Genomic DNA, 11,447 nt, shown 5'->3' with positions numbered 1-11,447 from the left:
ATTACACCCAACATGCATAAATTTTTTCAATTTCAAATTTACCACTATTTCCTTACATATGCATGGTACCATTCACAGAACTGCTCATGATTTTGTGCTTCAATAAGAGCCTCCGTGATGAGACCCTTAGTGCACGATCGCCTAAGCGCGTATTTGTGCATCCTACACGCAATGTATACATTTACGTAATAGTAGTTATTAATATTTTTAATAGAAATTCTATAAAATATATAAACACTACTTACATCCGTAAATTGTGAAACTCGTCAGAGTTGAACACAATATAACGATGAATCTGGTGCATTGTCAACCAGTTCAGGGTAACTCGCGTGCCCGCTCCCTTTGATCCATCAGGATTTCGCTGAGGTCTGTTTTGAAAGGTTGGTGCATTATTCAGATACCTAGAACAAAACGTTATCAGCTCCGTTGCTATGTACCCCTCTGCAATGCACCCCTCAGGAGCTACTTTATTGCGCAAGTTAGACTTAAAACTCCCAAGACTCCTGGTGTACACACATGCACGACGATAAATTGACATCGTTTATTGAACCAATTAAAGAAACAAAATTTTACTAACAGAATTTTACCTCTTTGCAGGGTACATCCACCAATATTGCACGGGTCTGCCGAGTCTATACTCGCGCACAAGATGCACGACCAAGTGGACCATGCTGGTAAAAAACCCTGGAGGAAATACCTGTTCCAGCTTGCACAACGTTATACAGACGTCACCCTGCAGTCGGTCCATCTCATCTTGTGCTAGCTTGGATGAGCATATGCCTCTAAAAAATGCAGAAATCTCCACAAGAGGTCTAACCACTTTTTCTGGCAACGACTGACGCAATGCAATTGGGAGAAGCTGTTGCATCAGTATGTGGCTATCATGGCTCTTCAACCTCGAAATTGTACGGTCCTTCAGCCGAACACACCATGAAATATTCGAGGCGTATCCATCCGGGACCGTCAAATTTCGAAGAACTTTCAAAAAATTTTCTTTGTCCTCCCTAGACATGGTGTGACAGGCGGCAGGCATATATGTCTTACCATTTGCGGCTATGAACGGATGCAACTTAGGTCTCAACCCCATTTCCTGCAAGTCCAGCCGAGCTACCAGGTTGTCATTTGTTTTCCCTTTGATATCCAAAATAATGACAAGTATATTATCCATGACATTTTTTTCTATGTGCATGATATCAAGATTGTGCTGAAGCAGATTGTCTTTCCCATACGGCAGTCTAAAAAAAATACTTTTCTTCTTCCACAGCACATCATCAGAGCTTGCTGCACTCCTCCGCTTCTTCCATTTCCTTTCTTACCCGCATTCTCATTCCCAAACGCAACTCCGTCTAACTGTTGGATGATCTCGTCTCCGCTTGGCACATGCAGCATTGTTAAAAAATAATAATAATAATGAAAAAAAAATTAATTAATTAACCAATTTAATACTTATGGACCGAAATACCTGGTCCATAAAAACATTAAAAAAAAAAAAAAAAAAAAAAAAAAAAAAAAAACCCAAATTATACATATATGTACACAACTTTCAACAAGTCAGTAACATTGGAGCAAAAAAAAAATGGGAATAATAAAAAAATTATTACAACCTTAGTTAAACTTATTAGTTAGACAATTAGTTACTAACACGTGACACGTGATGTAATGAAGATAGTTAATTAGTTACTTTACTCTGTTTTTATACTCATGTAAAGATAGGATTCTTCGTATCATTTACATGGAATATTAATTGAAATCATTCGTTCTCCACATGCATTTCATCTTCTCTCTTTCTCTCTACTTTCTGATTATTGATTCTTGATTCTAGCTTGTACATTGCAATTCTGTTAGTCAAGGTCACGCTTGCGTTCAACATTTGTATCGTCCACTATCATTGAATTTGAGGCCCATCCTTTTGTTATCATTCTTTACGGGGATAACACGGCATTGAATTTGAGAAAGGTATCCACAAGACCCAATCCTATCTGTGTCACTCGGTGTTTGTGTGTGTGTGTGTTTACTTGAGGGCCCAAGGATAGGCCTTGATATTAAGTTGAATTCCAAATAAGCTTACTCGGCTCAAATTTGCAACACATGCATCCATAGTGCATGCATCAGTCCCCAAGATTAATGCTTGAACCGTGACGTTTCTGGAAGGACATTACTTCATTGGCAATTTTTCCACATGCATCGAATCAATTAGTTGAGGTCCAAGAATTGCAAGTGCCAAAAGATATTAATGGCATAGCAAGAAGTTGAGCAATGCAACTTGCTTGGTGTTGTCTTATTAGTGACTTTATTTGAGAATTAAATTTTGAAATTTTTTTTTGAAATGTATAGCATTTTCCGTTGATTAATTGTTTCAGTCAAGTCATGACAACCTTGTCAAAGTCGTTATTTTCACTTACACCAATTTTCTTAATGTCGACCATGAACGATTGGACATCAGCATTGACATTGACTTGGAATGTCTTCATCATGACTATGCTACTTTCTACAACTCTGTGCACGGCGTCCTTAAGCCAGGTAAAGTCTTGCTAGATGATGAAAGTTAAGAAAGTTAGTTACTGACACGTGACACGTGATGTAATGAAGATAGTTAATTAGTTACTTTACACTGTTTTTATACTCATGTAAAGATAGGATTCTTCGCATCATTTACATAGAATATTAATTGAAATCATTCGTTCTCCACATGCATTTCATCTTCTCTCTTTCTCTCTACTTTCTGATTATTGATTCTTGATTCTAGCTTGTACATTGCAATTCTGTTAGTCAAGGTCACGCTTGCGTTCAACATTTGTATCGTCCACTATCATTGAATTTGAGGGCCATCTTTTTGTTATCATTCTTTACGGGGATAACACGGCATTGAATCTGAGAAAGGTATCCACAAGACCCAATCCTATCTGTGTCATTCGGTGTTTGTGTGTGTGTGTTTGCTTGAGGACCCAAGGATAGGCCTTGATATTAAGTTGAAATCCAAATTTGCACCACATCCACAGTGCATGCCTCAGTCCCCAAGATTAATGCTTGAACCGTGACGTTTCTGGAAGGACATTACTTCATTGGCAATTTTTCCACATGCATCGATCCAATTAGTTGAGGTCCAAGAATTGCAAGTGCCAAAATATATTAATGGCATAGCAAGAATTTGAGCAATGCAACTTGCTTAAAGTTGTCTTATTAGTGACTTTAGGGAGCACCATAGAATTGATAGTTCCGTGGTTTCAAACTTTTTGGAGGGGCAGAATTAGGTAGGACTTTAAGGGACTAATGTCCCCTCAAAATTTTAAAATTATTTTAAAAAAAATTTATGCTTTTTATATAATCTCTCTTCCAAAATTAACAAATGTCTCTTCAAAATTTTAAAATTCTCTCTAAATTTTATACCCTTTTTCAGTTATGTCTCTCCCACACTTTAATGTCTAGTTCTGCGGCTTCCGCCCCTGGTTTTAGTGGTTAAAGTAATTCAATGATGATTATAAATGTATTTAGTTGGAAGAGAAGGAACAATATATACAAGAGGTGATTTTTTCAGCATTCTCATGGAAATATTTACGTGGTATAAACCGGAAACTGTTCGAGCAATTTTTTCTAGTGAAATGAACTTGAAGCATTAAGCATTGGATGAATGGAATAAAAAAAAGAGGGGGGAAAAAATAAAGCATTGCATGAATGACTAAATTAAATTACATGGAAATTACATGGCTCGATTAATCGTTGCTGTCAAGTTTTGATTAAGAGAAATGTTAGACTTCTCAAATTTTTCTTTCAAAATTTTGTTCCAAAATGATGTGTCACAAATTCATGAGATTGTGACACATTTTTTTTTTTTTTTTTTTTTTTTTTTTTTTTTAAAATAATAGATTTTATGAGGTTATAATACATCATTTGATAATCAAATTTGGATTTTTTTTTTTTTTTTAGATGCATAGCATTTTCCGTTGATTAATTGTTTCAGTCAAGTCATGACAACCTTGTCAAAGTCGTTATTCTCACTTATACCAAATTTCTTAATGTCGACCATGAACGATTGGACATCAGCATTGACATTGACTTGGAATGTCTTCATCATGACTATGCTACTTTCTACAACTCTGTGCACGGCGTCCTTAAGCCAGGTAAAGTCTTGCTAGATGATGAAAATATATATGGTTGTACATCTTCTTGTTCTTTCTCACAAATTCCAAGTACAACCATGTAAGTGACGGAATGTTGAGCATTTTCCATACTGAATAATTCCGAGTGATCAATACTGAAATTACCCAAGTCATAACTAATTGATGGCTTCTCCAAGTACACTTTGCAGACATGTCATATATGTTTGCTTCACTCTACAAGATTATTGATTGTGGTAATTTCTTGAGCATCCTCCTATTACAGAAAAGGACAAAATCGAAGGATCAATCGAATTTAACACGATTTAAGATTCGTTTGAACGTCCAATTGATCCTCATGCATTAGTTTGATCCATCGTGGTACGATTGAATGATCAATCAAACTTTATGAATTTTGTATTATCTTTGTGCACTAGTCTGATCGATCGTGATACCATTGAAGGGTCTATTGAACTCTTGGATTTTTTATCATCACGGTGCACTAGTCTGATCGATCATGATAAGATCGAAGGATCGACCAAACTCTTTGGATTGAAGAATCATCTCGATGCACCTAGTTCGATCAATCATGATACAAGTTAATGATCGATTGAACTCTTTGGATTACATAATTACCAATTTACCGCTCACACGAAATTTTAAATATTTTTTAAAAAGATATTAAGTATAAAAGACATTAGTACGACATTCAGTAGGCATAGGTGAAAAGATACATCTTATTATTTTGTTTTAAGAAGTTCTTGAAAATGCTTGAACAAAACCCTAAATCTTTTCTTTTATTTTCCGCTGCGTATTAGTTTAGCATATTAAATATGTTTATGCTAACCATTACTTCATTGGCAATTTTTCCACAACGATCCAACTAGTTGAGGTCCAAGAATTGCAAGTGCCAAAAGTTATTAATGGCATAGTCAAGTCCTGTAAATCTCCCCGAAATAATTCCTAGAGAGATCCATCACTATCATCAGGAAGACTTTCCTAGTCCCAATTTATTGCTACCGGGAGGATTCGATGTCAAATTAAGAATTCGACTAAATGTATTTAGCCAGAAGAAAAGGAACAATATATACAAGAGGTCATGTTTACCATGTTTTGCCGTAATCAATTATGCTCATGGAAATAAATGTATCAAGGATCACTCACAAGTTTCAAAGAAGAAATTGTCTGAAATTTTGTCGGCCAGGAAAGACTGGACATCAGCATTGACATGGACTTGGAAAGAAGTTGAGCAATGCAACTTGCTTGGTGTTGTCTTTTTAGTGACTTTAGGGAGCACCATAGAATTGATATATAGTTCCGTGGTTTCAAACTTTTTGGAGGGGCTGAATTAGGTAGGACTTTAAGGGACTAATGTCCCCTCATTATTTTTAAATTATTTTAAAATTTTATGCTTTTTATATAATCTCTCTTCCAAAATTAACAAATGTCTCTTCAAAATTTTAAAATTCTCTCTAAATTTTATACCCTTTTTCAGTTATGTCTCTCCCACACTTTAATGTCTAGTTCCGCCCCTGGTTTTTAGTGGTTAAAGTAATTCAATCATGATTATAAATGTATTTAGTTGGAAGAGAAGGAACAATATATACAAGAGGTGATTTTTTCAGCATTCTCATGGAAATATTTACATGGTATAAACCGGCAACTGTTCGAGCAATTTTTTTCTTGTGAAATGAACTTGAAGCATTAAGCATCGGATGAATGGAATAGAAAAAAGAGGGGGAAAAAAAAAGCATTGCATGAATGACTAAATTAGATTATATGGAAATTACATGGCTCGATTAATCATTGCCGTTAAGTGTTAATTAAGAGAAATGCTAGACTTTTTAAATTTTTTTTTAAAAAAATTTTATTTTTAAATAATGTATCACAATTTCATAAGATTGTGACACATTTTTTAAAAATAATAAATTTAATGAGATTATGACATGAGAATCAAATTTTGAAATTTTTTTTTTGAGATGTGCATTTCCCGTCTATCAATCGTTGCTGTCAACTCATGACAACCTTGTCAAAGTCGTTATTCTCACTTACACCAATTTTCTTAATGTCGACCATGAACGATTGGACATCAGCATTGACATTGACTTGGAATGTCTTCATCATGACTATTCTACTTTCTATAACTCTGTGCACGGCGTCCTTAAGCCAGGTAAAGTCTTGCTAGACGAAGAAAATATGGTTGTACATGTTAGTGACTCGGGTTCTCAATTCTTTTTCCTTTCTCTTTTTTGATGGTGGGATCTTCTTTTATATATATGTATGTATAGTCTCACTTGAACTCGCACTAATCCCCTTTACCTCGACCAACATACAGTCCTCATGGAGAAAACTTGTTTCTTATTCCCCCTTTGTGTGTCACCTCTGATCATGTGGCAATTTTACATGGCAAGCTTAGTTATTGCAACTGTTCCCAACCTTACCATCGATCAATCTGCTCTTCTTGCCTTAAAAGCTCAAATTTCTTATGACCCTTACAATGTTTTGACAAACAACTGGTCCACCAACTTCTCTATTTGCAACTGGGTCGGTATCACTTGTGGTTCCAACCATCATCGAGTCATCGCATTAAACCTTTCTTACATGGATCTTGTAGGCACCATTCCTCCACATTTGGGAAACCTTTCATTTCTTTCTAGTCTAAACATTGAAAACAACAGTTTTCATGGCTCTATTCCAAACGAGTTGTCTCATCTCTACCGGTTGAAAATAATTGATCTTAGTCATAACCAACTTTCGGGCTCCATTCCATCCTCAATCTTCAACATATACAGCTTGAAACATATTTATCTCTATGACAACATGCTTTCTGGTCTGATGCCGTCCATTATTTCCAACATTTCATCATTGCAAGTCATTCACCTAGAAGCTAATAAGCTTTATGGTACTATTCCACACACTTTGTTCAAGTGCAAACAACTGCAATATTTATCATTAGCGAATAATAATTTAAGTGGAAGTGTACCTTTGGAAATTGGGGACTTAACCATGCTCAGAGATTTATACCTTTACAACAACGTCTTTGGAGGTATGATTAGTATTCTTTTAGTTTTTAGTCACTTGCAAGTTTGAGTATTTGTTTCCAAATGGTTACTGTTTTGTAGGTACTATTCCACCCACTTTGTTCAAGTGCAAACAACTGCAAATTTTATCTTTGTGGAATAATAAATTTACGGGAAGAGTACCTCAAGGAATTAAAAACTTAACCATGCTCATAGCGTTAGGCCTTTCTCACAACAACTTTGGAGGTATGTTTTGATTGATTTTATGGATGACATCATTGACTTTTTCTTGCCTCAAATTAGGGTTCCCTTCAATTAAAAGTACAAAATAATTTGTCCACAACTTATAAGGAAACAAACGGATTTAAGGAACTTTGGGGAAAAAAGAAAGAAAGAAAATTCTTGTGAATTGCAATCTATTGGTTATTGCTACTAGGTTCTTAATGACCCTCTTCCTAACTTCCGAGTGACAGATTGGTGATCGATCTGGTATGTCGGTCGAGCTTTTCTTAATGTGTCTGCTTGTAAACACGTACGAAGCAGTGTAGCAAAATCAAGATGATTCCAATAAAGATGTGGAAATAAAAGTCAACAAAGAAAATAAAAATCAACAAAAAGACGGCTATGTTTTTTTATGTGTTTTAATTTTTTTTTTTCATAAAGTATCCTGATATGATATGAAGCCATGAAGGTAGAAATATTTGCATGATCAATATGAGTTGCAAAAATTATATACGTCGCCAAAAAAAGTTGTAAGTCACTCTCATCATACTGTATTTGATATTTGATTAGTTTAAGAGAAATTGTGATCTTAAGTCTGTATATGTACTTAAGGATTCACACGTATGAAAAACCAGAGAAATAAAATATACATTATGGCTCATTGAATACACAATATATTACTAGTTGCCATGCACAGGCCACCCCAGAGCAGGGGGTGGCCGTTGAGCCACCCTGGCCTATGAGGTGGATGCTCGGCTAGGCCCATGAGCTAGGTGTGGCTTGTGAGCCACGCCTAGCTTGCTCTAGGGTAGGCTTCGAGCCACCCCCATCCCCCAACCTTTTTTTTTTTTTTTTTTTCTTTTATTTATTTTTTAAATAAGTTTTTAATTTTAAGGTTTTATATATTTATATATTTTACATTTTTTTTAATTAAGAGTGACACATGTCATCATTCTGTTGGTGCTAACGTAGTACACTAACGAAATCCGTCAAGTGTTTCAACGAAATTTGACTACAAAGACTGAATTGTTATTTTAGCCTACCCCGAGGACCTCTGAATTATTTTTTATACCGCAATGAACGATTTATAGTTTAAACCAACCACATGGACTGATTTTGTATTTATTGCTATTTATTAATTAGCTCTTAATTTGAAGTTTTTGTTAGTTTATTACACTTGTTCACTTGTATGCACGATTCATTTAGAGCATTTTTTTTTTGAATAGTAACGCATGGTTGTTCATATTGTGACAGGTGCAATACCAAGTGAAATTGGAAATCTACAAAGCATTAAGCTCTTTGATGTCAGTTTCAACAACTTTATTGGTCCAATTCCATTTGAGATATTTAACATCTCAACAGTACAAGTAATTTCAATGGTTTGCAATAACTTCTCAGGCCATCTTCCATCAAATGTAGGCCTCTTCCTTCCAAATCTCCAGCAACTTATTCTTTGGGAAAATCAACTAAGTGGAGCAATTCCTAGCTCTATCTCTAATGCTTCACAACTCACTCTGTTAGATTTGAGTGACAACTCATTTTCAGGCTTAATTCCTAAAGCACTTGGTAATTTAAGGTTCCTTACAGGGCTTGGCGTAGCAAACAATAATTTGACCATTGAATCTTCTACTCCAGAGTTCAACTTTTTCTCTTCTTTGTCAAATTTGACATATCTAAAACAGTTACAGTTGTCAGGTAATCTACTGAATAACATCCTTTCTGATTCCATTGGAAATCTCCCAACTTCTCTTGAAGAACTTTACATAGATCATTGCAATATTAAGGGCAACATTCCAAGAGATATAGGCAATTTAAGCAACTTGATGACTCTGTCTCTACAGTTTAATGAATTGACTGGACCTATTCCAACTACTGTGGGAAAATTGCACAAGCTTCAAGGATTGAGAGTTGATAATAATAGACTAGAAGGTCTCATCCCATTTGATCTTTGTCATTTAGAGAGCTTGTTTGAGTTGAATTTAGGTCATAATGAGCTTTCTGGACCTATTCCTACATGTGTAAATAATCTAACTTTTCTAAGATATCTTTATTTACACTTCAACGAATTAACATCTGAGATTCCCTTGAGTTTGTGGAGCCTCTCTTATATCTTAAAGGTCGACTTGTCATCAAATTCTCTAAATGGCTCTCTCTCATTAGAGATTAGAAATTTGAAGGTGTTGATGGAATTGCAGTTATCAAGAAATCAACTATCTGGTGATATCCCAACAACAATTGGTGACCTCAACGATTTAGTTAATCTTTCATTGGCGGACAATAGATTAGAAGGCTCAATTCCTGAATCTTTTAGTAAATTGATAAGTTTGGAATTCTTGGATCTTTCCATTAACAATTTATCTGGAGAGATTCCTAAGTCCTTAGAAGGACTTTCACAACTCAAGTATCTAAATGTCTCTTCAAATAGACTGGAAGGAAAAATTCCTGTAGGAGGACCATTTGTATACTTCTTTGCTGCATCATTTATGTCAAATGATGGACTTTGTGGTGCTCCTCGATTGCAAGTTCCCCCATGTAAAGAAGGTGCTTCTCGACCCAAAAATACCGCAGTAGCATCTATACTAAAGTATGTATTACCAACAATTGGGTTAACAATGCTTGTAGTTGCTTTTGTATTAGAATGGACAAGACGCCAAAAAAGGAATGCAAAACTTCTGGTGGAGACAAACTCACCACAACTAGCGACATGGAAAAGAATTTCCCAACAAGAACTTTTTCAAGCAACAAAAGGGTTCAATGCAAGCAACTTACTTGGTAAAGGGAGCTTTGGATTAGTATACCAAGGGACCCTTTCAGATGGTATGATTGTTGCAATAAAAGTTTTCAACTTGGTAGTAGAAGGGGCATTCAAAAGTTTTGAAACTGAGTGTGGGGTACTACGCAACATTCGTCATCGGAATCTTATTAAAATCATCAGCACGTGTAGTAACAATGACTTCAAAGCTTTTGTATTGGAATACATGCCTAATGGGAGCCTACAAAAGTGGTTGTATTCTCAAGACTGTTGTTTGAGTATCTTACAAAGACTAAATATAATGATTGATGTCGCATCAGCACTAGAATACCTTCATTATGGTTATTCAACACCTATTGTTCATTGTGATCTGAAGCCTAGCAATATCTTATTAGATGAAGATATGGTCTCACATGTTGCTGATTTTGGAATTGTCAAACTGTTAGGTGACAAAGATTCTATGATGCAAACCATGACTCTTGCTACTATTGGGTATATGGCACCAGGTGATATTTTTAGCCTACAACTAAAACTTGCATGTTTATCATTATACTCATTTATACACAAATAACTATAGTTTTTTGGTAGAATATTGATTTTAACACTTTATATCTTTGGAATATATAATTATGTTCTCATGATTAATTGTTATGTTACACGTAGAGTATGGATTGGAAGGAATTGTTTCAACAAGTGGCGATGTGTATAGTTATGGTATTTTGCTTATGGAAACTTTCACAAGAAAGAAACCTACTGATGACATGTTTGGTGGAGAAATGAGCTTGAAGCGTTGGGTAGAGGAATCTTTACCCTTTTCAGTAACTAACGTTGTTGATGCCTATTTGTTGAGAACTGAAAAAGATTATGCTTCTATGGAGAATTGTATGTCATCCATAATGAGATTGGCGTTGCAGTGTTGTGATGAGTTACATGAGCAGAGGATTAATGCAAAAAGGATTTTAATCACACTCAACAAGATCAAATTGAATTTTCTACAAGATATTGATGGAAGCTAATATGAGAACATCAAGTTTGTTTATAGCTCTTTCAAGTTTGTACGTGCTTTTGAAATAATATTATATTTTTAAGACTCCACTAAAGATATTTTTTTATAGTCATTGATTTGTTTATAACTAGTACAGTTAATGATTGTAGTTATCATCTATAGTTAGCAGCCAATGGGTATTCTACGTTAGTCTCAAAGTGTTGAAGGTAAAAAAATCACTATTTTTGGTATCGGGACACAAATGAAAGCAATTGTGGGATTGTAATTTTTTTTTTTTTAAAGTACATTGAACAAGAAACAAACAGCTAATAGGCTTAATGCAGAAATAAACCATAAAGCAACTTACATTAATA

General features: G+C 35.0%; 1 protein-coding gene across 1 annotated transcript; it reads left to right on the top strand.

Moving 5' to 3' along the window:
- Window positions 1–6,497: 6,497 nt before the first annotated feature.
- Window positions 6,498–11,104, top strand: LOC133876227 (probable LRR receptor-like serine/threonine-protein kinase At3g47570). The gene is made up of 4 exons (XM_062314513.1): window positions 6,498–7,140; window positions 7,217–7,360; window positions 8,591–10,594; window positions 10,752–11,104. Exons 1-4 carry the CDS (start codon window positions 6,498–6,500, stop codon window positions 11,102–11,104), a joined length of 3,144 nt encoding a protein of 1,047 aa, XP_062170497.1.
- The last annotated feature ends 343 nt before the right edge of the window (window positions 11,105–11,447 follow it).

This window comes from Alnus glutinosa, chromosome 8, assembly GCF_958979055.1.
Source record: "Alnus glutinosa chromosome 8, dhAlnGlut1.1, whole genome shotgun sequence".
NCBI lineage: Eukaryota > Viridiplantae > Streptophyta > Magnoliopsida > Fagales > Betulaceae > Alnus > Alnus glutinosa.
This window is presented reverse-complemented; position numbering and strand designations above follow the sequence as displayed.